The 26,847-nt window shown below is 45.7% G+C and overlaps 1 protein-coding gene across 1 annotated transcript in view; it reads left to right on the forward strand.

Annotated features, from left to right (window-relative positions):
• The first annotated feature begins 522 nt into the window (after positions 1-522).
• The window catches only part of LOC147026879 (5-hydroxytryptamine receptor 3A-like), a 29,674-nt gene continuing 3,349 nt past the window's right edge, over positions 523-26,847 (forward strand). The window contains exons 1-7 of the mRNA XM_085882759.1: positions 523-769; positions 1,296-1,340; positions 4,304-4,413; positions 6,231-6,400; positions 6,534-6,691; positions 6,881-7,091; positions 12,993-13,205. Coding sequence (XP_085738885.1) covers positions 548-769; positions 1,296-1,340; positions 4,304-4,413; positions 6,231-6,400; positions 6,534-6,691; positions 6,881-7,091; positions 12,993-13,205 — 1,129 coding nt within the window. The 5' untranslated portion in view covers positions 523-547. The remainder of the gene's footprint in view (positions 770-1,295; positions 1,341-4,303; positions 4,414-6,230; positions 6,401-6,533; positions 6,692-6,880; positions 7,092-12,992; positions 13,206-26,847) is intronic.

Genomic DNA, 26,847 nt, shown 5'->3' on the forward strand with positions numbered 1-26,847 from the left:
TTTCATAAAGCATTTTATCCTCAAAACAAAATGTACAAAAATGATTTCACCATTTAAATAACTTTTTTTAAGTATCTGAAATCCCTTAAACACAAAATCCCACATATTTTTCGATATAAACCTGGCCAGATGGAGATGCAAGGGCTGCAAAGGAGGACATATCCGGGAAACACTGGACGTATGGGTGCCCGGACATAGTCCCCAACGGTAATGATGTCACGGTGATCTTCGAGCACAGACATCATTGTGTTTGACTAGAAGGCTTTCCATATCGATTTCTGATTGTTCTATCACGTTCCTGTACATCTCTGAGTGGAGATGTTCAATAGGAACTGAGTGAGTACAGTGAGTGCGAGCTTGCTCGTGGAGAAGAAGCATAAGATGTATTGTTTTCTGTGCCACCAGTCCAAAATGTTTCAGAAAAGCAAGAGTTGCTAAAGGTTTTAAAGTTTTATTTTTATGTGTGGTTCCCGATAAAGTAATCAAGTGAAGTCCCTGAAATGCTGCCACTTGTGAAAAATCATACTTTGTGCCCCACTGCACAGTGATGGCTATTACTGCTGTTCCTGCGGCAACAACATCTACTACTGCTAGTACGATAACTAATGTGACTGCTGCTGCGACTACAACCACAAATGAATACTTTGCAATCGTGGAGCTCAGCAGAGCTCTGATGGACGACTACACCATGAAAATACGTCCCGTGAGCAACTGGAATGAAACTGTGGTCATTCGTATCAATATCAAGGTGAACTCCATCATGGACGTGGTGAGTTCATGAAGTGGAAGTTTTCTGTGTTTTGAGCATTTCGTGTAATAACATCATACACTTTGCTTCCTGGCCCTGTCTTAATGTTTAAGGGGAATATTTATAGCCACATATATTTCTTCTGCACTTACTTCCTCTTGTAATTCTTTTTTACAACTAATGCAACATCCAACAATGGTGGAAACTGCAATGGCACTCCATCGAGTGCATACCTCCACCAGGCTGAACAACTTGCGTTTTGTATCGCACTGATGGGCCGACTGTGCATTCAAACCTTAAGCTCAAAAATCTAATTGGCTTGTTCTTGTCACCTACCAAACTCATCCACCAAGTTTAATCTGAATCGGGACACAACTTTTTGAGATATCCTGCACACAAACAAACAGACAAACAGATAGACAGAGGTGAAAACATCACCTCCTTCCACCTTTGGTGGCGGAAGTAATTCGTTATATTTGCAGTAATTGTATGTTTGTTTGTTTTTTTAGCCTTGTTGAAGGATGAAGCTTGAACTTTTGTCTTGCAGAACGAAAAGGAACAAACTGTGACGATGCTTTTTTGGTATGACCAGGTATGTTGGTGATTTTGATTTTGACAAACAATCTACTACTACAACAACTACTATAATGGTCCCCATTAATCCAACCTTGTGGGTTGGCCAGGGAAAGTTTTTGGCGCAACAATCCAGGCGCATGATATTATTAGCTACGAGATGACCTGTGAACCCGTTGGGTTTCCGTTTTGACAGCGGTTGATAAAAAAAAATCATTAAAAAAAATAATAATAAAAAGCTCGAGCGAACTATACCGCTGAGGTTGTTTGCATTGATCAAATAATCCCGAAGAGTACTTGACTGAATCGGGAATTAATTTTTAAATAATTTTTTTCGTTGCCCGATTTGAACAAAACTTGATATTGAGCGTCAATGAGAAAAAAAAATGGAGAAAAGAAAGTCGAAGAAATTATTGTGCATCATATTCTCAACACAATTTTATTTACTAACTAGATGACCCGTGAACCCATTGGGTTCCCATTGTGACAGCGGTTGATAAAAAACATCATTTAAAAAAAAGAAAAGATAACTCCAGCGAACTATACCGCTGAGGTTGTTTTCATTGATCAAATTCTCCCGAAGAGTACTTGACTGAATCAGGAATTGATTTTTTAACAATTTTTTCTTTGCCTGATTTGAACGAAACTTGATACTGCACACCGCAGGAGAATGGTACGTAAGGTGGGCTGAAAATTTTTGTGCTATTGTGTACCGTTTTGGCTGTATTTTAGGAACATACATACATACTTACATACAAGATGAGAGTTTAAGTAATATCGAGATGACAGACGAGAGGGTGGTACCATATGTGTATTCAAAGCGATGATCTTGTGTTTACTCAATGATACTGACGTGGTGACATGACGTGGTGACTCCACCTATGGATGGTTAATAATTTCAAGCCCTTCGGTAACTACAGTACATAACGATAGGTGATGCAAGAACGCCACCTAAGGGGTAAATGATTTTCTTGCAAAATCTTTCCATCATCTAATTCCATTTTCATACCCTATCACAATTCACACTCGTTTGTTAATAAAATAGTCACAAAATTAAAATCTTGGAAACATTTTGTGAAGCTCTTGGTCCATGTAAATATATTGGTGTCAAAGAAGTTATCTGGTTAGTATAAAAATGGTTAATATATTGTTACGGTTGTGGGGGTAGATGGAGCAATTTCATAGGAAAGTTAGGATTGAATAGAGTTCCTTGGTCCATGGTCGTGTAGGAGACATCTCAATGTAAATTATGTAGGGAAACTGTGAGTTGAAGTGTTACGTGTTAGCAGACGGTGGGGGGGGGGAGGGGGTGTGGTGTAAATTAGACAGATTTAAGCAATATTTTCCCCCAGTATGTGAGTCCCTCCTGTGACTTTCTCCTACGTTTTTGCAAGCCAACCAGCCATGAAGGAGTGTGTTTTTATAACAACAATGAGCAAGCAAAATGTGCCGAGCAGGCAGAAGCCCTGTTTTCCCAGGTTTTGGGGCAGCAAGCCATGCCCAGAGGTGGAAGAAGGGTGAGGTTCACAGTCGTAGTCATGAGAGGAATGTGGCTGGGACGAAGGATCTTACTTTGCTCTCCTCTCGGCACGACGAGATGGCTGCATGACTCTCGTGTCGTGCTGTGAATCGGCTCACTTGGTGGAGCAAGATGCTGGCCATCGACTCTTGGCTGGTCATGAGAGACGGACTCGAAGCCTCCAGTATGTCACTGAAGGGAGCGGCGCCATTCTGCAGAGTGTATCGGCAAACGTGATTGACGAGGAAGCCGCGTGACGGCCTCTGGGCCTTTGTGTTGAATACCGTTCACGAAATACCTCACGCACGTTTCCCGCTGTGAGAGAGTGGCTCGGCACCATTTTTGGGCGCTTCTACCCATGCAGGATGAAACGCCTCAAATCCAAAGTTCCACAAAAACCTTCTCGAGACCAAGCTAAGTACCAGAATAAAGGGAAGATTTTCTTTTGTTTTATTTTGTTTTCCCCTTGTCTGTATTTAAGTCTGTGTGTCGAGGCACCTCGACTTTAGGTTTAATTTACTTCCTGTTATTATTATTACACTTTCAATCACCCTTGTAAATATTTATAGTCATTGAATCCCCATGTTTATTTTTAGTTGCTGTGTCCGTGTATTTGCCATGGGGTTCGAGTATAAACCCCTTGTGCTGTGCATCCATCTGTTCCATCGCTCCGCCAGTGCCAAATGCACCTTCCACGCACGACATAATCTCTGTCGGGGGTGGGGGATTAATGTAACCAACAAGACACGTGACAATTTCAAAGTTTCGTAATTCTTAGGAAAAAAAAAAGTCATAACGATGACCAATTGATAATGAAACTTTCTCTGTTGGACAAAATGTTCACACTTTTATTTTTCTTTTATTTGTCATACCGCTTCTTCTGTCCATTTCATTTATTATATTCCAGTACAACAGACATAAACAGGAGGAAAATATTTGATTCTGATTTAACTCTGCCCTCTTATGATGTATGATATATATTTTATTTATTTATTTATTTATTTATGGTACACCTGGAACCGAGGATCTTATGATGTCGTACGGTATCCGTCCATCCATTTCGGTAACATTTTTAACTTCTCTGAAATGGATCGTAGGATTTTTCACAAACTTAGAGGCCATTCTCATGTTGGTTTTAGCCATTACTCAATTCATATTTTTAATTAGCTATATTGGGGTCAAAAGGTTAAAAATGTACCCTTTTGTCGATTACTCGAATACTCGGCATGCAACATTATTATTATTATTATTATTATTATTATTATTATTATTTTAATGAAAGTTTGTGCTCGACTTCTATTCTGGACCAATTGAAGCTGTATGGAGCTTCTTCCCAAAAATAAAATTTTAGGTCGGTCATTTTGAGTTCAAACAGGTTGTTTCCCCTTAAATGTTCAGATTTGGGAAAGACAGGATGAGCGGACAGCCTCTGTTTATGATGAACACAAGTCTACTTGTTTCAGGAATGGAGAGATGACCGTCTGAAATGGAACCCAGATGATTATGGTGGCATCAATAACATTGCCTTTCCTCTCAGCATGATCTGGACACCTGATGTAATGTTGGAAGAACAGTAAGTCAGAATTAATTTACAATGTGATGGAATAATAAGGATTATTTTAAATGATCTTCCCTCTGTTCATGTAGATTTGCATGAAAAAAAACACTTTGTATGTGCAGTGTCTTCAGAAAGTATTCACACCCCTTGACTTTTGTCACATTTTGTTGTGTTACAGCCTGAATTTAAAAAAGATTGTTTAATTTTTTTGTCACCAATCGACAAAAACTACCCTATAATGACAAAGTGAAAACGTTTTTAGAAATTTTTACAAATTAGTTAACAATGAAAAGCTGAAATGTCTTGCATCAAAAAGTATTCAACTGCCTATACTAAGTCAATACTTTGTGGAAGTGCCTTTGGCAAAGATTACAGCTTCGAGTCTTCTTGGGTATGTCTGTGTGAGCTTTGTACCTCTGGATTTGGGGAATTTCTCCCACTCTTCCTTGCAGATTTGCTCAAGCTCTGTCAAGTTGGATGGGGAGCATCAATCTTCAATCTTCAATCAACAGCAACCTTCAAGTATTTGCACAGATTCTCAATGGGATTCAAGTCTGGGCTTTGGTTGGACCACTGAAGGACTTCGACGTTCTTGTTCTGAAGCTATTCCAGTGTTGCTTTGGCTGTATGCTTGTGTGCCATTGTCCTGTTGGAATGTAAATCTTCACCAGCGTTTAAGGTCTTTTGCACTTTGAAGCAGGTTCTCCTCAAGGATTTGACTATTTGGCTCCATTAATTGTTCCTTCTATCCTTCCAAGTCTCCCAGTTCCTGCTGCTGAGAAGCATCCCCATAGCATGATGCTGCTACCTCCAGGCTTCACGGTAGTGATGGTGTTAGATGGGTGATGAGCTGTGCTTGGTTTCTGCCAGACGTAGCGCTTTGCATTCAGGCCAAAGAGTCCAATTTTCGTCTTGTCAGACCACAGAATATTTTGCCTCATGCTCTGTCTTTCATGTGCCTTTCTACAAACTCCACGCATGCTGTCATGTGCCTTTTTGTCTGGAGTGGCTTCCGTCTGACCGCTCTCCCTTGAAGCCTACATTTGTGAAGTGATGCAGAGATTGTTGTCCTTCCAGCAGATTCTCCCATCTCAGCCAAGGAACTCTGTAGTTCTGTCAGAGTGGTCATTGGGTTCTTGGTCACGTCCCTGACCAAGGTCCTTCTTGCCCAGTTGCTTGGCTTGGTTGGACGGTCAGCTCTTGGAAGAGTCTCGGTCATCCCATATTCTTTCCATTTCCGAGTAATGGAGTTCACTGTGCTCTTCGGAACTTTCAACACTCCAGAAATTGTTTTATACCTTTTCCCTAGACCTATGCCTCCTCACAATTCTATCTTGGAGTTCTATAAACAGTTTATTGGTCTTCATGGTAGAGTTTCTGCTGTGATATGCACTGACAACTGTGGGACCTGAAAGAGAAAGGTGTGTTTCTTTCTAAATCACGTCTAATCAATTGAATTGACCAGATGTGGACTCCAATCAAGTTGTGAAGATATAATCAAGGATTATTTATCAATGGTAAATGGATGCACCTGAGCTCAATGTGGAGTGTCATCGCAAAGGGGTTGAATACTTATTGACTCAAGTCATTTCAGCTTTTCATTTTTAATTCATTTGTAAAAAAATTCGAAAAACATGTTTTCATTTTGTCATTATGGGATATTTTTTGTCGATCGTTGACAAAAAGTTTAAATTGAATCCATTTTAAATTCAGGCTGCAACACAACAAAATGTTGCAAAAGTTGAGGAGTGTGAACACTTTCTGAAGGCACTGTAGGTCTGTGCTAAATGGATGTAAGTCTGTGCTAAATGGTTTGCTGTGTGGGACTTTAGATTGGAGCACAACGTGTTGCTGACTGAGGTGTATGCGAACGTAAACTCTTCCGGCCATGTCCACCACTCGGTGCCAACCAAGGTCGTCATCAGTTGCTTACTCAACATTTATTACTTCCCCTTTGATTCCCACAACTGCAGCGTCATGTTTGCATCCTGGCTTCATCTCGGCAAGGCATTGCACTTTCGCATCGGTTTGCACTTTTTCCATGGCGAGGATGTAAATGAGGAATTCTATAACACCTTGCTAGTTTCCTTTCGTGATTATGACTTCTTCCGCTCCACCCCACATTTGATTTGCAGCCGATGACATCGTGGTTGACCTCACAAGGGACAAGGAATCGATGATAAACGACCGTTCTATCTTAGTCGAAGGTGGCGAATGGCGCCTGCTCGCCATTGACTGCTTCTATGACTTGCTCATACGAGGAAAATTTCAATATTCTCGATATCGCTTTAGCGTAAGTATCTCCTATTGACGACAGTCCTCAAAATTCCATGCTTTCACATCCACTACTATCTATACATTGTGCTTTTTAAACCTTAATTCCCTTGTTGCAATGATCAAGCCTTTATTTCATTTGCATAAAACATGTTTCTGAAGGAGAAAAGCTACTTTAGAGGCTCTAACTTTTACTATGACACCATAGTTTCAGATTCGACGGAATTCCATGTTCTACGTAAGCAGCCTGGTCGTTCCCAGTGCCCTTCTGCTCTTTGCTGACTTCATCAGCTTCTATGTTCCACTCATCTACCCTGAGCGTATCTCGCTCAAGGTCAACATTCTTCTCAGCTATTCGATCTTTCTACTTATCGTGATGAATATGCTCCCGGTAACAGCAAACGATACTCCGATCATAGGTGTGTATCACATCTGGTTATATTTCCACCTTCACATCCTGGACCATTGTTATTGAATGGGAGGTATTTTGCTTACTGAGCCAAAACCTAGTGTTGTTATGGATTACAAAACAAGAGTAATAGCTCCTGAACGATCATAAGTAAATGTTTTTGCAACTCTTGCTGTCATCTTAAGGCCCGGTCACACCTTGACGTTTTATCCAGCGATGGCAACGTATTAAAATGTACCTAAAACGCTGGCTTACGTTGAACTTTTGATGTTTTTTTAAAGATTCGGACGTATTCATAGCGACTTGGTCTTATGTATAACGCATTGGTAACTACACAGAACGTTTCGTTGTGTTATAGATAACTTATACCAACGAATGCTGAACCTGTTGTCGGCCTACACAACCGATGGCCAACGATAGTCTAACTTAGGCATAGCGCGTTGCACGCATCGCCGACGATGTCGTGACGTAGCCTATTAAAAGGCTGACGCACAACGATTCGGATCATTGCCGTAGAAATGGAAGTGTCAACATCGCGGTCACACCTTGGCGATCTTGCCAGCGTATGCCGACCTAAGAAAAATGTGTCTAAAACGTTGTGGCACGTCAAATACGGTATGAGTAAGTTTGGTATACGTGAGTACAACGCTAAAGTACGCCATCATACGTCGTAGTAAGTAGAGTACGTCAAGAAATTTTAAACATGTTCAAAATTTTACGACATACTCGGCGTATGACACACGTTCTGCATGCGATGGGGATAAGTTTTACACACGATATGTGGACGCTTACACACGTCCACAAAGGCTACTTATAAGCTACTCATAAGTTGAAACACGTCGTGGTAATGTCTTTTTTACGCGAAACTTATTTCTAACTTATGTTTGACGTGCTTTGAACCAATTCTTTACGTAGTCCCAACACACATCGACGTATGTAGACGTATTCCAATGACGTCTTCCGGTCGACAAAAAAAATAAATGAACGTGTTTCTAGCTTACAACTGCCATATAAAGACGTGTTCCCAGCGGTTTTGGGAATTGGTATATAAAAATGGTGTTCATAAAAGGGGAACCCAACAGTGTTTTCGAGTCCTTTTTGAGTCGATGTCCATGTCAGCAGTAACAGTATCAGTATTAGTATTAGTATCAGTATTAGTATTAGTAGTAGTTTGTTCATGTTGGCAGTAGTAGGTGAGTGTGAGGGGGAGGGTGTGGGTTATGATGGATCGTCCTTGCGTTTAACGATTTAACGATTTAAATGATAAACTCAACGATTTAAATGGCTGCATCTCCACTATTGAAAGTAGACGCTTGCGCTCAACAATTAAATTGGATTTTTTTTACACTCAACAACTTTTAAACGGTACCACTCAGCTAGTTTCATTGTTTACAATGAACGATTTAAATTGGTCACTCGCCTTTGTTTTTTGACGCTGGGGTTTGGAAATTTTAATCGTTTCTTCTGAACGTGTTAAAACGCTCAAACTCGACTATTTTAAATAGACGCTGCCGATGGACAATTGGAATCATAGCCAAGCTCGACATCGAAGTGTGAACATCCTCGTCATGCCGAAGAAAAGTTTGAAGAATGCTGCAAATAAGTGTCCTGGCCGTGGCCGTGGACGCTGACGCAAGGACGATCCATTATACCAACGTCTTTCAGCCTATGAGGAACTTAAAAGTAACGTCTGTCGACGTGTGGCAACGATCGTGTAACGTGCCAACAACACGTTAATCATAGGTTAGAAATAAGTTTCGGGTAAGCTAAACATTACCTCGGCGTGTCTCAACTTATGATTAACTTACAAGTAGCATGTGTTGACGTCTGTCAACGATCGCAGACCGTGCATACAACTTGTGGCCAGCGTAGCAGAACGTGTGAGTCATACGCCGGCATACGTCGTGAAATTTCAAGCATGAAAAAAATTGAGGACAACCAAAAAGTACAACGTTTAAACCCAGCGTACAACGACGTATGGCAGTGTTTTTCAGCGTGCTCTCAATGTTATCAAAACTTACCCATAACGTATTCAACGTGTGCCAGCGTTTTAGAAAAAAAATTCAAAAATCAGCATACGTTGGCTAAAACGTCAAGGTGTGACCGGGCCTTTACAAACAACGAATGGGAATGTCTTCAGACATATTTTATACAATTGCTGGCCAAAACTTGAAATGCATTTAAGAGTGTGATATTTACCCTTTTCAATCACCCTCCCCCTAACCCCTTTCCTCCTTCCACATGAATGATGCAGGAACACAATATAGCAATCAATTCCACAGGATGGTAAATTACATACAGTGACATCTTGCACCATTCCTATAACAGGAACGACAGAGACAGAGACAGAGACAGAGACAGAGACAGAGACAGAGACAGAGACAGAGACAGAGACAGAGACAGACGAAAGAAAGAAAAGGGTTTGGTTTATGTTGGATTGTTCTCAGCAGATTGGTTTGCAAATATTAACAAATCAATGATGTTGAAGACTGGCTTTGATCTGGAAGATGTAGGGTGACCGACAACAGAGAAATACAGCTCTGATCAGACTTGTCGGACATATCCCTTTGGCCACAAGCACAGTGTGTCTCCCTCAGTTGAATAGAATTCAATTCTCACTTGAATAGAATCTCCCTCAGAGGATATCCATAAGAACTGTCCAGAACTGGCCTCATCCTACAGGTTACAGGGCCAGATGACTGACAAGATACCCTCTGTTCACCCCAGAACACAAAGCAGCCCGCTTGGCAGGGTGCCAGGCACATAAACACAGGTTTGTGTGTGTGATGTCTTCTTCTCCTCCATCTCTCCTTTCATTTTCTTTGTCTATGGAGGGGTGAATCTTGCAAATAGTTTTCGTAAGATTCACTTGACTGCACCTGAATGGGTTTGAGGATGGAGGAGTCGCAGCTGAAACCCGATGAAGATCCATTCATTTGATCAGAGCTGATATCTCCTGCATGTAACCGGTGGTAGAACTCTGGTTTAGTGACAACCTAACACAGCCTCTGCATCTGCCTCCCCTCAATTTGGAAGTCAGCAAACATCACTCCCATCCACAAGAAGGGTACAAAAAAGACCCTACCAAATATAGGCCAGTGAGCTTGCTTCCAATTACCAGCAGTCATGGAATGCATCATTGCCTTTGTCAGGTTTTTCCTCTTCTCAAATAGCCCAATCTCTGACCATCAGTTTGAATTCCCTCTCGGTCACTTAACTCTGCATATGCTTCTGCTCCCTCTTGGCATTGAATAGGTTCCCTCAATCTCAAAAAGGTTAGGACCGTCTTCCTGGACATACTGTATCTTGGGCGTTCGACACAGTCTGGCATCCTGCTTTGCTTTCCAAGATCTTTGCCTGAGACTTCAACGATCGCCTTCACTCCAGGAGTTATGACTTCCTCCACTCATGTGGTCAACATGTTACCATCAATGGAACCCTCTTCTCTCTTTCCCTCTCCCAGTAGAGGCCGGAGTTCCCCAAGGCAGTGTTTTTCCTCATTTCTGTAAATGACCTCTCTGATGCTCAGGAAAACCCTCTCTTCTTTTTTGTGTGTGTAAATGACTCCACATTGTGTCATACAGTACCTCCAGCAGCTGCATTTCTGCTGCTGTATAAATGGTTAGACACTGGTCTGATAGGTGGAACATTTCCTTCATTGTTGGAAAATCTCAGTGTCACCCTTTTCCTCTGAATGGATCATCATATGAAGCCACATATATATTTCCTTGGATATCCACTAGGTTGTCTCTTGAACTTCTAAGCCTCACCATCAGCCATGACCTTTCTTGGGCTGACCACATTGCAAAACTGCCTTCTAAAGGCAGCAATAGACTGGGCCATCCTCCGTTGATCCAAGTCTTTCCCTGGAAAATCAGAATTACTCACAGTCCACAAACCCTTTGTCCATAGTTATATGGAGTACTGCTCTCTGCATCACATCTGACTCTCCTAGATTTCATAGAATGTATAGTCTCAACATTATTGGAAACGTCCACGATGAACCTGAAGCTAAAGGTGTGTTGCTTTCAAATTGCAGGCAGGTCAGCGGTCTCTGTTTTGTATTTTATTTTATTTTTTATTTTTAACAGTCTCTTCTCCAACAAATTACTCCCTCTGCTCTGTCCTCCGACCCTTCCTATCTACTCCAGGAAGCATGCATTCTTCCAGTAACCCTTTCCTTGTTGAATTTCTAAAATCCAGGCTGACTGCACACCAACTCTTATTCCTCACTTCTCACATTTATGGAACCACCTTCCAGAGTATGCTCTGTCTCAGTCATCAATAGTCATCCCCAATTATTACCCATTATCTTTGTTACCCCCATTAGCCATTCCTAACCCAACCATCTTCCTTGCTAGTTTCAGTGTTTCCTACGCTCCTCCCTTTCCTATTATCCTGTTCGTTCATGTCCTTTATGGTTGTCCCACTGTCCGATCTACTTTGCTTTTCCATGAGCCTTGCTCTTGTAAAGCGGTTTTTAAAAGAAAATTGTAGACCATCCTGTTTGGTGGCAGAACTGTTATGATGTGGGGCTGCCTGTTGTGTTTGTAAACTGACCTTGTGACTGTTTTTAGGGTAATCTGACAGGCGAAGGGTACCACGGGGACATTTTACATTGTGGCAGTGTTTCACATTTTGACAATCACCTACTTCTCACAAGACGTATCTTCATTGATGACAAGGAAATTTTGCACAGGAGGAGGCCATTCGGCCCATCGTGACTGCACCTGCACCAATACCAGATTTAATAATCCGTCAATACCCCTTCCCTTCGTGTGCAACCTTTTTGGCTGCTCCAATGCTACTCATTTCACCGACCTCAGAAGGATGACAGGCTGAGTCAGCTCCGTGGTGTTAATTCAGCAGCCAACAAGGCTTGAACTCAGGACTCTAGGATCCCAAACACCACCCTAACCACTAAGCCAACACCAGGTTAAATACCAGACCCCACTGTTCTCGTGCATTTACTGACTTCTGCGAAACAACACCATCACAACATTACCCTGACCAGCAATGTGTCCTGATTGAAATCCAATAAATCACGTTTGGGACATTCTTGGGTGTGCATGAAAGAAAATCGATCCTGTTCTGCTGACTCTGGTACAGTTGGATACTACTTTGTATGAACAATTGCAACAACTCCAAATTTAACCAGACTCAGTGGTCTAACACACTTACTGTATAATAAGCTTATGTGCATCAGGTTTGATGGATCATTTTTTATCTTTATAAAAAATTAAGGGTTTTAATTGTTTTGGCCCCCCAAAAATTTAAGATGCTATTAATTTTATTTTGTTTGACACGTTTGTATATCTTTGTAGGAAAACATTTCAACAGGTATTCCAATGGGTGGGAATCCTACAGCCCCCATCAGTGAACGTTTTCCTTGTTTATTGTGAGTTTTAATTGTGAAGAAGTTAGGCTTGGCTAAAATGTTGTCTTCTACATGTCGTTATATTGATGATATTTGTGTGATTAATAATAAGTTTTTGATAGGCTGATTCATCAGAGTTATCTGGAAAGTCTAGTAGCCGATGAGTCGTAATGATGGTAGTGTACTTGTATATCCGGATGTGTTCGTTAAAGTTGGAAAGAATGCTTTTTGTGCAAATGCACATCATAAAGTTGTCTATTTTAGTTTTCCGGTTGTCTTGCATACCTTTCTGTTTGGTAATGTAAAAGTGAGCTCGATGTATGCATAATAATTTGCAAAAAAACCCCGGAAATCTATGTTCACTTATCCTGTATACCAGTTAATGAAAGATAGAATCATGAATCAAAGTAACTCTTTGAAGAAAGTTGTTTCAAAAACGTTTTTTTTTTCCCCCCACACACATCTGTACTATTATCTGTTTTGACACCAACAAGATGACCCCATGTAATCCATCTATCGCTGCTTTGCTTTCAGGCCTTTACCTTAGCGCTTGTTTAGGTTTGCTGAGTTCAAGTATGATAGAAACCATCTTTGCGATTCGCATGTCCTTTGTGGATATTGGAAAATCCCAGAAGAAAGGAGATGGTTGGCTCAAACGGAAAGTTGGGAAGAAGTTCAGAGTTGTGCAGAAAAGTTATGGTGACACAGCAGAGAGCGCTGGCTTTCCAAAGAAAGAAAAATTTGCAGGTAATGAGAGAGAGTTTGCCGTTATGCAAGGTGCAATGTCTGTTTCATGTTCAACTCTTCCTCACCACCCCGTTATTGCTCTGTACACCCCTCCATATGACCAGAAGACGTTTTGCTTCATCATGATTTTGTACAAGGACAACAAAAACATCCAAGGGGAGGGGGGGGGGCTGTTTGTGAAGTTTGTTTTGTCTTTAGTTTGATGTGTATGAATAACAAAAGGTTTTGATTTTAATTTTACCCTCCACGGCACTTATAATTATTGATATAATCTCATGCATGAGGTCAGCTAAGGGGGAAGATTTTCGCCAAAGTATTTTCACAACCCTGCTGGGCAGCCCTGATGTTCAGACAGGAATTCATAATTTGTTGAGGGTGCTGGTGGTACTCGGCTTTTCTTTGACGGTGGGATCTTTAACATCCACCACCTAATTCTAACAAATGGGACACCCGGCTTCACATTCATTCGAGTATGGCACACTTTGTCACACAACACCCTGCCTGCAAAACAGCAATCCAACAGTTTATAATCATGCCAGGAATCAAACAAGACTATATATATATATATATATATATATATATATATATATATATATATATATATATATATATATATATATATATATATATATATATATATATATATATATATATATATATATATACAGGCCGTGGACAAAAAAATGGAAGCACCTGTGTAAATGAGGGACCCATGTGTTAATTAAAGCAAATAACATCCCAGCATGCTTAGGGTCATGTATAAAAATGCAGCACAGGCCTGGTTGCCTATAATTATGACCCGCATGGTTACAAGAGGACCTTATATACTCCACGGCCGTGCATTGTGGGCAATCAAAACCCCCCAATGCTTCCATCGACAGAGCACTGTGGTCGCCCAGTGGTTTGATGAGCATGACACTGATGTTATCCATATTATCATGGCCTTCTCAGTCACCAGATCTGAACCCAATCGAGCATTTATGGGATATTCTGGAACAACTCATGAGGAAGCGTTTTCAACCTCCATCAAACAGGTGTGAGTTGATTCACTTTCTTGTGAAAGAATGGTGCCGCATCCATCCTGCATAATTCCAGATGCTTGTGGACTCTAGGCCATGGCGCATATAGGCCGTATTGGCCCAACGCGGTGCCCCAATCCCCTATTAAGTGACTTTACATTGTTGTTTCCATTTGTTGTTCACTGTGTGTGCGTATGTGCGTGTGCGTGTGTACGCATGTGTGCATGCGTGTAATACTCTCCACCGTAAAAAAAACCTGAACATGTACAATTGATAATGTAATTGTTGAAGGACTGTTCCAGCAATCCATTCCAAGTGGCTTTTTTGGTGTGGGGGATGTGAGGAACACCTGATTGCAAGTTTCCATATCGTAATTGCCTCATGCAGCAATCGTTCAGCATGTGCAACTCATGCACCCTTGGATTTTTAGAGGTGACACGAGGCATTCTGAGCAAATTTGAAACAGTACTTTTGAGACACCAACATGTGGATCATCGAAAAACACACTTATTTAATGCCATTTCTGTCAGATAATGAGAGGAATTAAATCATTGGACAACTTCAAGCAGGGTCTTCCAATAGCCATGTTAAAAAGCTCTTTTACTTGATGATGAGAGCTGTTTATGATCTCAGAATATGTTATCAAGCAACTTGATCGACAATATATATGCTAAGAAGTGGGCATCCCAGGACAACAGCTCCTGCTTACATTTGCATGTCTCATCTATGCTATTGGACTCAAACTACCCAGAGTACTTCAAACACACTCCCTGGATCTCACAATATATTTGTCAACACAGACTTGAGGCATCTCCATGATATAGGGTTCCCTGCTCATCCTATTCAGCATCAAAGACATGTATCCTGACACATGCAAGCATGCTCTTGGTGGTGAAATCAGCACGGCTGGTGGACACTGTGGCAAGGGGCAAGTGTTATATTCAGTGTTATATTCAGTGCAGATTCCTCTTTTAAAGGCACAATGGCCATGCGAGAGTCTACAGAAAATGTAATGAGCAATATGCCCCAGTCTGGGTCCAAGAAGCCGCACATTTTGAATGTTGAAGCATCATGACGTGGGGTGGTATTGCAGAAACCTTTCACACCAACTTGAGTGGTATCCATGGCACTCTGACTGCAGATCAATACATTAATGAGATCTCGCAACAACATGTGTTGCCTTAAACAACATGCTCCAGGGATCATCTCTAAGCATGATAATGCTCCTCCTCAAAGGACCATTCAAACAAGGAACGTTCTTGTCAATACCGATGTTGATGTCATGACACCCTGACCTGCCATCTCACCAAATTTAAAGCCAATTGAACTTCTCTGGAATATCAGTGATTGTTTCATTCCAACCCTGCTAAGATGGCCACAAACTCTCTGAGCTGGAACAGTAGCTGATTCGGGCATGGAATGCCATTTCCCAGGCTCAGATTTGAGTGCTCATATGGTCAATGCGACGACAGTGCATTGCAGTGATTGATCCTGGAGGTGGACATAATTGCTATTGAGATTTTTACTTCCACGTTCAATAAATTGCATCAACACCAATTCCATATTTGGTTTTTAATGGTGGAGAGTGTACATATGTATATATGTATGTATATATGTATATATGTATATATGTATATATGTATATATATATATATATATATATATATATATATATATATATATATATATATATATATTGTTGCGGTCTTCGCGCCCGCCGGCGTGCGACGGCCACGTAACTCGAATCGCGGCGCGTCGCCCACCGGACGGACAATCCAGTCGTGACCCTCTCGGACTAACGCCGGGAACCAGTCACGGGTGGACCTTTCGGTCTCACCGCGATCGAGCCAATCAGCCCCCGCGTGGGATAGGGTTGCTCGCCAAATTCGAACTACCTAAGTACCCACGCGGAGGGTAGACGGGCGATCGCACCTCGCCGCAGGTCGACTTCGGACACGGGCCACTTGGCGACCCGTTCCGTACTATCAGAATAACCGAGCGGTGTTATCGTCGACCTCGGCGGTTCGATTAATTATCGGGCGTATTCAGCCCACTACCAACCCTTTACGTGAAGCAAGATGGGGATTCAATGGAGGAAAAGACGAAGCGAGCGGGAGAACAGTTCAACAATAAAGCACGTTTATTCTCGGCACACGGGAAGCACACAAATACAATTCCACCAAATGCACACAAAAAAGAAAACACAATTCCATTTTACACAAAAAGCAAACATAAAAGTGAAAACACAGTGCAGAGCTAATACCGACTACCGAGCACACGGCAACACTTATACAATTCTACTTCACAGACGGCGCCGACAACACATACCCAAAACCAAGGAAAAGAAAAACCCTCAAGAATGAGGGAGGCCTGGGGCCGAGGCCGGGTCGGGACTACCCGTCGGGGGATGAGACGCGGAGAGCGGCGGTGCCCCCGCAGCCCGCGGGCCTCGTGGACAGTGCCTGGCAGGGGGTGGGAACGGGGCCCCCTTGGTCGCACTATCTCAGCGCGGGGGGAAACAGGAGGGGGTTGCTGATGCTCGGGGTATAGAGGATCTTTATTATGTGCGACGAGCGTCTCCACCTCGGCCAGGTCGCGCTGCCGGCCCCCCAGGGGTGCACAGCTCCTTGCACGACGCGAGCACCCCTCGTCCGCCCTCGCCGCCTCTCCACAGCTCCGTCCCTCCGTTCCGACTTCCAACGCACACGACCAGCAGCTCCACCGCCCGCGAAGTCTGGACTCTCTGTTCCGACTCCTTCGCCTCGTTCCGACTTTTACGACTCGTTCCGACTCCTTCCTTCCTTGTTTCGACTTTTACTACTCCTTTGACTGACGAACACCGTCCTTTTATCCCCCCCGTAACTTCGCCTTTGACGCCTTTGCTTTGACCTTTCAACTGGCTCCCCATTGGCCCGAGAAAAAGTGGGCGTGAAGGCTTTTTGATCCCACAAATTTGCATATATCGATCGCCCTGGGGCGAGGCCAGTCGCCCCTCGCTCACCGATTGGACGGCAAAAGTGGGCGTGTGTCGTTTTGGATCCGTTTTTGAAGCAGAAAATCCGTGATTTTGTACACGCTGTTCAACGTGCGCCCTACACCCAGGAGTCCAGCATCGGTGCCCATGAGTGGCGCGAGATGACGGTGATGCGATGGTGGCGAGTTGTGTCGGTAAAGGTCATGGCGGTTGTGGTGAAGCGGCGTTGTGGTTGGTGGTTGATGTTGTGGTTGTGATCATGGCGGTTGGTCCAAAATAAAGATAGTAAAAGAAAAACGGCTATCCTGAAGAGTCGCAGCACGTATAAATGACATGTATTCCCACTAGACAACGGGTTTGGGCCTAACTACACATGCACTTACCGAGATACCTCACCTAAGGGACCTGAATGGTGGTTTGCGAATCTGGTAACCACAACACTACCCCTTCCCTTTTTACAGACTCGTCCCGAGTCGTCAAATTTTCGTGTGCCATCATGTGTAGTTTTCCCCTAGTACACTTTACCTACGGATCCCTGAGTGCGACATTCATGGTATTCGTGTCCCCAAAATAAATAACCTGAGGGCTGCGTAACTACCTAAACAAACTCACTCACACGGACGACTTAAATAAAATTGCCGGCGCTAAGACATACATGCCGGGGCGCACTCCATATGTACAGTACATCTTAACCTTAACTTACAAATTTTACACTAAACCATGGCCCAGGATCATCGAACTCTGCAAAAAGAAAGCAGTTAACAGGGAGCCAGGCTGCCCGCATGCAGTCTCTGACTCAAATAATGCAGGTGACAGGGAACGTGGCTGGCTGCTCACACGCAGTCCAAGGCCTTCCCTTTTGAACTGAACGCAGTGAACCACAACGGTGCATGGGCTGCACAACGCAGTCTCCGTGCCAGCTCAAGTGGCACACGCAATGAGCACAACGAATGGATGCATGAACACAAACACGGTGCACGGGCCGCCACTGCAGGCCGTGTTGTAGCTGCCAACAGGGCAGTTCTCGCAGCTTGCAAACTGTTGCCTTGCGGATCCTGGCGCACATGGAAATGAACAGGGGGGGGCAAAGCAAAAATTGAACGGGGGCTGGTGAACAGGGGCAGTGGGCATGGCATGGCAAAGGCAGCAGGCAAACGCAGCCCGCAGAAGAAGGCCGCTGCAGGCAAACACAGCCGGCAGATGAACTGGCCGGCACAGGCCTTGAAGAAAAACAGCCAGCAGATGAACTGGCCGGCACAGGCCTTGAAGCAAACACGGCCAGCCGATGGCACAGGCCTTGCAGCAAAACAACAGCTGCCGATGAAGTTGGCCAGCTCTTGCCGTTCAGTGGAGGTTGGTGGAGGGAGTGCGGTGGTGCTGGCCACTTGGAGGGCGGGCTCGGACCTACCTACCTGTCTCCCTCCCAACCTATCGCCTTTGCCTGTCACTGTACATACCCACTCCCTTAATTTGTCAAACCCCAATTTAGCCCCAACTTATTTTTTGTTGTTTTTATTTTTACTCCCCCACTATAAATCGTCCCCTAACCCCTTTATCGTCCTTGTTCGGCTAACCTATCCTGTCACCTAGCCTACTCCCAACCCCTACGTTCCCTTCCCGGAGGGAACAAGGAGAGCTAACGTCCTGTGTCGAGGCCCAACGAAGCCTCAGAATGGCCTCCCCAGAGTTCGGCGATCTATAACCAAAGTGGGTCCAGCGGCCCACAACGACAGCGCGAGGGATGGATGGTGCGGAGGGGTACATCTCCTAATCCACCCTAACCATTTAACTGTTAAACTACCCCGGGGCTTTCAACAAGCGCCTCTCGCTTAAACTATTGGTTCTAACAACCCAGATTCCCGTCGCCTGTGTTGGTGTCCTCACAATTTCGGGCCTCGCCCCCCCAATTTTCGCTCCGTGCCCTCACACGGTCTCCTGGCTGGGACACGTGGCTCCCTTTGGCAGGCACGACCCTCTGCCGAATCTCCCGCTATGGCACCCCCGGGCACTACACTGCCTCCGAGCCTACCAGCTCCTAACACCAGGGAGTGCCCCCATGGCACCTCCCCTGAAACGCACACGTGGCAGGCCGGCCTCCCGGGCCCCTTTCCGAGGGTCACCCGTGCCCACTGCACTGCCCACGCGGCTAATGGCGCCCCGGGCCCCCGCGCCAAGCAGGCGCACCCGTGCCCACTACTCTATCCCGGCCCCCCATGGGCCCATGGCCTACCGCGGCCGACCAGCCTGGTGCCCGGGGTACCCACTCAGCGATACTCACCTTCGCAGCCACGCTCCCAAGCCCGTCAACAGGGCTCCTGCACCCCTCCAAATGGGTCTCGAGCCTACTTTCCCACCAACAACAAAACGACCTCCATTTTTCAATTTGACTAACCCAGCTAACTCACTCTACACTGACCCCGGGGTCCCTTGGGTGGGAGTCACTCCTCCCCCCAATCACTCATCGCACCATGCATTCCCCATTCACTCTACACACACAGACCCGCTGGCCTCACTCACTCACCAAGCACATGCTTCCACTTCACTCACCAACTCTCCAACACACACACCGCTGAACTCTGCCATCCTTCTAACTGCACCCCTAACTAACTCGTGCTCCCGTCGTCCCTTAAACTAGTAGCACGTTCCTTTTAACACTACGTAGCTAAACTACGTCCCCTCTACACATTCATAGTCTGTCACTGTCTCCAAATCATCATTTTATTTCCCAACCTAAATCTGGCTACAATCCCTCTAACTAATCCATTCCACGGACCCCATGAGGACTTACCCCTGCCCCATGAAGTCGGTCTAACTAAGCTAACCCTTCCCCCTAACTAGTTTTCATCCTGTGCCCAGTTAAGGGGTCTTTCACCCCTTTGCCCAGGAATCCTGTACACCCGAAAGTGAGGCTTGCTTTTTTTCATGCGCAGCACCTGCGCGGCAACTCAGAGCTCGCACACTTTGCACCTGCCCGTGACGTCATGCAGCTGCACGTGTTCCTCGTCCCTCCTTGGACGCTACCATCCGGCAGAGATACCCCTCCTGCCGGATTCCAACCACACGTGCAGCCATGACGTCACCGTGCGCATAAAAACACAAGCCCCATGTCTCGAGGGTTTCCCACGCGAACACATGTGCTTTGCCCGTTGGAGCTGAACACACGATCGCGTGGAGAACCCGTCCGGTCCAAATCCATTTACCTGCCTAAACTTTGTCCGTCCGCGGGATCGGCAAATCCACCGCGTGCGTTTCCGGACCGGGACTTCACTCTCGCAAGCGAGCACGTGGTGGTCTCGTGCGTTGCACAGCACGAACCGCGTGCTCACTGCTGGGTGAACCCGGCACGGCCCTCGAAACAACCACAGCCGCTACTCGGCTTTCTTTCTTCTGTCGCCTTCGTCGTCGCCATTCGACCCACGCACACCTGCGTGTTACGACGCACACAGTCCACACCATTAAACTCACACCGGGAGACGCGGCTGCGTGCTCCCGCATGCCAACCGACATCTCCCTCTCATACCGCTCTCTCACACACACGGTCTCCCTGGCACACAGCGACCTTGCACACGGCCGTTCACTCACGCGTGCGGGGGCACTCACCCGCGGTGCCTCACTCGCACTCCGTGCCTCACTCACACACGCGGGGGCACTAACCCGCGGTTCCTCACTCATACTGGCCGTTTCATCCACACACGCGGCCTCTCTCACACACGGTGCCTCATCCACACACGGCGTGCTGGGAAGCACGCACTCTGGCACCATCGCCACCACACCACTCACACACGGGGTCGCTTCCACACACGGTGCCGCACTCACACCTTGCACCACACACACAGGGACAACCACACTGGGGATTTGTGTCCCCACAAGGGTCTCCGGGGCCTCTATACCCCCCAAGCTCTCCGTGCACCCGTCCACAGCACTCGTCCCCTCAACCTCGCAAAGCACGACCGAACTCACCTGGTCGTGACTCGCCTCAAGGGGCATACTCCCCTCCCCTCGTTCCTGGAGGAGCCCATCCCGCTGCTCGCACCGGGTCCCTACACGCTCCGCGAGCTCAACCCCATTGTCCTCCACTACCTCCGTGTGTGCGTGCGCGTCACTTACCCCGTCTTCATCGTGTAGTCTTTCCTCTATCGTTCCCATCTCCCGTGTCTCTGCCAACTCTTCACCCTTTACCTCCCTTGTCTCAACTATTATTTCTGTTGTCGTCACCTCGTGTCTCGTCTCACACGTTTTGGTCTCCCCATTTAATTTTTCCCTTTCGGTCATCGTCACGACCCTCGCCCAACACGTTCCACGAATTATTTTTTCACCCGCCTCCACCGCGGGCCTGTCAGCCGTTGCACCCCACCCAGCTCGTTTGCTCCCACACGTGAAGTCGCCATTTTAACTGCCCTGCTCACTGCCTGCATGCCCGCCTGCAGGCATTGGCCCATGTTCTGCGTCTCACCCCGCAGCTCTTTCATGTTTGTTTCCATTCCGTTCATTTTTGTATCCATCTTTTCGTTTATTTGTTGTGTATTCGCATCCATCGTCGTTTTCACTTCATTCATTTGCTTGTTCATGTCTTTCATTTCGTTTTTTATTTCATTTGTCATTGCCGCCAGCATGGCACAAGCTGGGCCACGTCGGGTGCACTCAGCTGAGCCGTTTCAGCAAGGGTTTTGGTGGAGAGGGGGGGGAGGTGTCATACACTGCGGCCGCTGCCGCACCCATTTCGGGCTCTGGGTTTAGTTGGGCGAGTCCGTGTTCCTGCACAATCAACATTTCCTGCTCGGGGATTCCATCCTGGACCATGGACTCTACATTATTACACATATACATTTCTAATACCCCCGGCTCCCGCTCGCCTTGAGACGCCATCTTGCTTCTCGTGAAGGGTTAATTTGCTCGCTCGTAATTTGGAGGGAATCGGGGTCGCTTCTCTCACCCCTGGACAGATTCCCGTGAATTTAGCCGGAGACAGGACAGCCCGTTTTCCTGTTCTCCGATACCAGTGCCGCGAGGAGGGCGATGAATTTGTATCGCACGACCTGACACCAGTGTTGCGGTCTTCGCGCCCGCCGGCGTGCGACGGCCACGTAACTCGAATCGCGGCGCGTCGCCCACCGGACGGACAATCCAGTCGTGACCCTCTCGGACTAACGCCGGGAACCAGTCACGGGTGGACCTTTCGGTCTCACCGCGATCGAGCCAATCAGCCCCCGCGTGGGATAGGGTTGCTCGCCAGAAATTCGAACTACCTAAAGTACCCACGCGGAGGGTAGACCGGGCGATCGCACCTCGCCGCAGGTCGACTTCGGACACGGGCCACTTAAGCGACCCGTTCCGTACTATCAGAATAACCGAGCGGTGTTATCGTCGACCTCGACGGTTCGATTAATTATCGGGCGTATTCAGCCCACTACCAACCCTTTACGTGAAGCAAGATGGGGATTCAATGGAGGAAAAGACGAAGCGAAGCGGGAGAACAGTTCAACAATAAAGCACGTTTATTCTCGGCACACGGGAAGCACACAAATACAATTCCACCAAATGCACACAAAAAAGAAAACACAATTCCATTTACACAAAAAGCAAACATAAAAGTGAAAACACAGTGCAGAGCTAATACCGACTACCGAGCACACGGCAACACTTATACAATTCTACTTCACAGACGGCGCCGACAACACATACCCAAAACCAAGGAAAAGAAATACCCTCAAGAATGAGGTAGGCCTGGGGCCGAGACCAGGTCGGGCCTACCCGTCTGGTGATGAGACGCGGAGCGGCGATGGCCCCGCAACCCGCGGGCCTCGTGGACAGTGCCTGGCAGGGGGGTGGGAACGGGGGCCCCTTGGTCGCACTATCTCAGCGCGGGGGGAAACAGGAGGGGGGGTTGCTGATGCTCGGGGTATAGAGGATCTTTATTATGTGCGACGAGCGTCTCCACCTCGGCCAGGTCGCGCTGCCGGCCTCCCAGGGGTGCACAGCTCCTTGCACGACGCGAGCACCCCCTCGTCCGCCCTCGCCGCCTCTCCACAGCTCCGTCCCCTCCGTTCCGACTTCAACGCACACGACCAGCAGCTCCACCGCCCGCGAAGTCTTGACTCTCTGTTCCGACTCCTTCGCCTCGTTCCGACTTTTACGACTCGTTCCGACTCCTTCCTTCCTTGTTCCGACTTTTACTACTCCTTTGACTGACGAACACCGTCCTTTTATCCCCCCCGTAACTTCGCCTTTGACCCCCTCCCTTTGACCTTTCAACTCGCTCCCCATTGGCCCGAGAAAAAGTGGGCGTGAAGGCTTTTTGATCCACAAATTTGCATATATCGATCGCCCTGGGGGCGGGGCCAATTCGCCCCTCGCTCACCGATTGGACGGCAAAAAGTGGGCGTGTGTCGTTTTGGATCCGTTTTTGAAGCAGAAAATCCGTGATTTTGTACACGCTGTTCAACGTGCGCCCTACACGAGTCCAGCATCGGTGCCCATGAGTGGCGCGAGATGACGGTGATGCGATGGTGGCGAGTTGTGTCGGTAAAGGTCATGGCGGTTGTGGTGAAGCGGCGTTGTGGTTGGTGGTTGATGTTGTGGTTGTGATCATGGCGGTTGGTCCAAAATAAAGATAGTAAAAGAAAAACGGCTATCCTGAAGAGTCGCAGCACGTATAAATGACATGTATTCCCACTAGACAACGGGTTTGGGCCTAACTACACATGCACTTCCCGAGATACCTCACCTAAGGGACCTGAATGGTGGTTTGCGAATCTGGTAACCACAACAATATATATACAGGGTAACAGGTGGTTCAAATGTCCTGCCCCATAGGGTAACATTAAGAATATTTTCTATTAATAAAAATAATTGGTTTAATCATTCATTTTTTGCTACTTTCAGGAACAAATGATAACACATCAATATAATTGATCAATAATGTGTAAAAATCATCAATAATGTGTAATTGAGGTAAAATTTCAAACTGGGCCTCTCGCATTGCACTGTTTGCATGTTCTGGTTCTGCCATTTATAAAATCCAATGTCTTGTTGACCTCCTGTGTCATCACAGCCGAAAACGAGACAGTAAACCCGGTGTTAATCAAACGTACAGTATATATTCTGGCATTACCATTCTGAGATGGGATTTCTGAACCACCCTGTACCCGCATATGCAAGTTGTGTCTGAACGGGGTAAATGTCATAACCACAGCATGTATAATGCTGAATGATCTCAATTAAGAACTCTTGTGTCTGGACAGTGCATGCGGATGTCTACAAATATTGGTATTCACAAAATTTCGAGTTATGTACATTTTTATGGCAAGGTTCCGCACACAGGCAGTGTATAGGCTCAGTCGCTGGTTCACACACATACCGGAATTAAAATAATAAAATAATTAAATTAACCACAAACTTCAATCATTTCTGTCTCACGTATAATTCTCTTTTCATCCATTTACTTCACCAATAAATCTTAGCAGTCTTAACAGTTTGTGACTATTATGCCGACTTTGGGTCGAGGACTTTAAGAACAAAGGGGGAATTGTGGGCCTGGGGTTTAGAACTCAGGAAGGGGGGGGGGTTGAGAACTTGTAGTTGGGAGGGGGCTTGTGGATTTGGGGTTTTGGGGGTGCAGTTGAGGACTTGAAAAAGAAAGGGGGAGGAGCGAACAGAGAGTTGGGTTGGGGGGCAGAAAGGGGACAAGGGGCTTGTAGACTTGGGATGGGGAGAGTTTTGAGCACTTTGGGTTGAGGACTTATGGCTATGCCTGGTGTGGGTGTAGTTAGGGTGGTGAGCTTTGGATCCCAGGATCCTAAGTTCAAATCCCACTCAGCGGTTGAATTAATACCAGGTGGGGTTGACTCTTCCTGTCATCCTTCTGAGGTCGGCAAAATGAGTGCCAGCTTGCTGGGATCCTATGTCGGAGTGGCGACTCGTCCAGGATTGTGCCAAATAGCCAAGGAGACTGCTTAGGCAGCACCAATGCTCTGCACAGAGTATGGTCCCAATGGAATGGAATGGAACTTATGGTGGGGGGTGAGGTTGAGGACTTGAAGTCACATTTTACATTCTGCGGAATTTCCATAGGTCCCTGCTATTATGCTGTCAAAGGACACTCCGAGCAAACTCCCTAAATATCCTACAGTCTTGGGAACAAATTTCCTTTCAATAGCCTGGTGGAACTGGGTTATCTGCTTGTGTATACAGTGCATATACAAAGTCTACACCCCCTTTCAAAATTTTCACCCTTTGCTGCCTTAAGCCTGAAATTAAATTGCATTAAATCAGACATTTTCCACCTTCATTTACACATCGTAACCCACAACTTCCAAGTGAAAAACAAATTCGACAAATTTCAGAAAATTAATTGGAAATACAAAACGAGAATATCTTGGTTGGATAAGTGTCCATTCCCCTTATCATAGTAATTGTAGATTAGCTCAGGTGTGACCAATCACCTTCAAAATCACACACCAATTTAACTGGCTCCCACCTGTGTTAAATTATAGTGTTTCTGATTATTTCAGAAAAAAAATCAGCTGTTCCTGTCGGTTTCCTTTGCGAGGAAGTGCATTTCACAGCAAAGACTCAACCATCAGAACCAAGGAACTTTCAAAAACTCTCTGGGATAGAGTTGTAGCAAGGCACAGATCAGGTGATGGTTATGAAAAGATTTCAAAGGCCTTGAATATCCTTTGTAGCACAGTCAAGGCAATCATTAAGAAGTGGAAGGCACATGGTACCACCAAGACCCTGGCTAGGTCAGGTCACCCCTCCAAACTGGATGACCAAGCAAGGAGGACCCTGATCAGAGAGGCCACTAAGAGGCCAATGGCAACTTTGAAAGAGTTACGGGCCTTTATGGCCAAACACATAACATCACCCAAAGAACCCAATCTCTACTGTGAAGCATGGTGGTAGCAGCATCATGTTATGAGGATGTTTCTCATGAGCAGGGACTAGGGCACTGGCCAGGATGGAAGGGAAAATGGAAGGAGCAAAATGGAGAAAAATCCTGGAGGAAAACCTGCTGCCCTCTGCAAGAAAGCTGAAATTGGGATGGAAGGTCACCTTTTACCATGACAATGACCCAAAGCACCCAGCCAAAGCTACACTGGAGTGGCTAAGGAACAAAAAGATAAATGTCCTTGAGTGGCCAGGTCAGAGCCCCGTCCTAAAATCCAATTGAAAATCTGAGGCATGACTTGAAGATTGCTGTCCATCGATGCTCCCCACGCAACTTGACTGAGCTTGAACAGTTTTGGACAGAAGAATGAGCAAATATTGCTCAATCAAGATGTACAAAGTTGGTAGAGACCTATCGCAACAGCCTCAGAGCTGTAATTGCTGTCAAAGGTGCTTCCACCAAGTATTAACTCAGGGATGTGGACACTTATCTAATGAAGATATTCGAGTTTTGTATTTTTATTGAATTTTCTAGAATTTGTCCAATTTGTTTTTCCCTTGTAAGTTGTGGGTTACAATGTGTAAATAATGGTGGAAAAAACTCTGATTTATTGCAATTTAATTCCAGGCTCTGGGGCAACAAAAGGTGAAAAATTTGAAAGGGGGTATAGTCTTTTATAGGCACTGAATGTGATGAATACTTCAAAATTGATGACGTGGCATTTTACATCTCAAAAACTTTACAATGTGGTCCAGCAAG

The sequence above is a fragment of the Eptatretus burgeri genome, chromosome 5 (genome assembly GCF_056783735.1).
Source record: "Eptatretus burgeri isolate ZD-2024b chromosome 5, Ebu_testis_v1, whole genome shotgun sequence".
Lineage (NCBI taxonomy): Eukaryota > Metazoa > Chordata > Myxini > Myxiniformes > Myxinidae > Eptatretus > Eptatretus burgeri.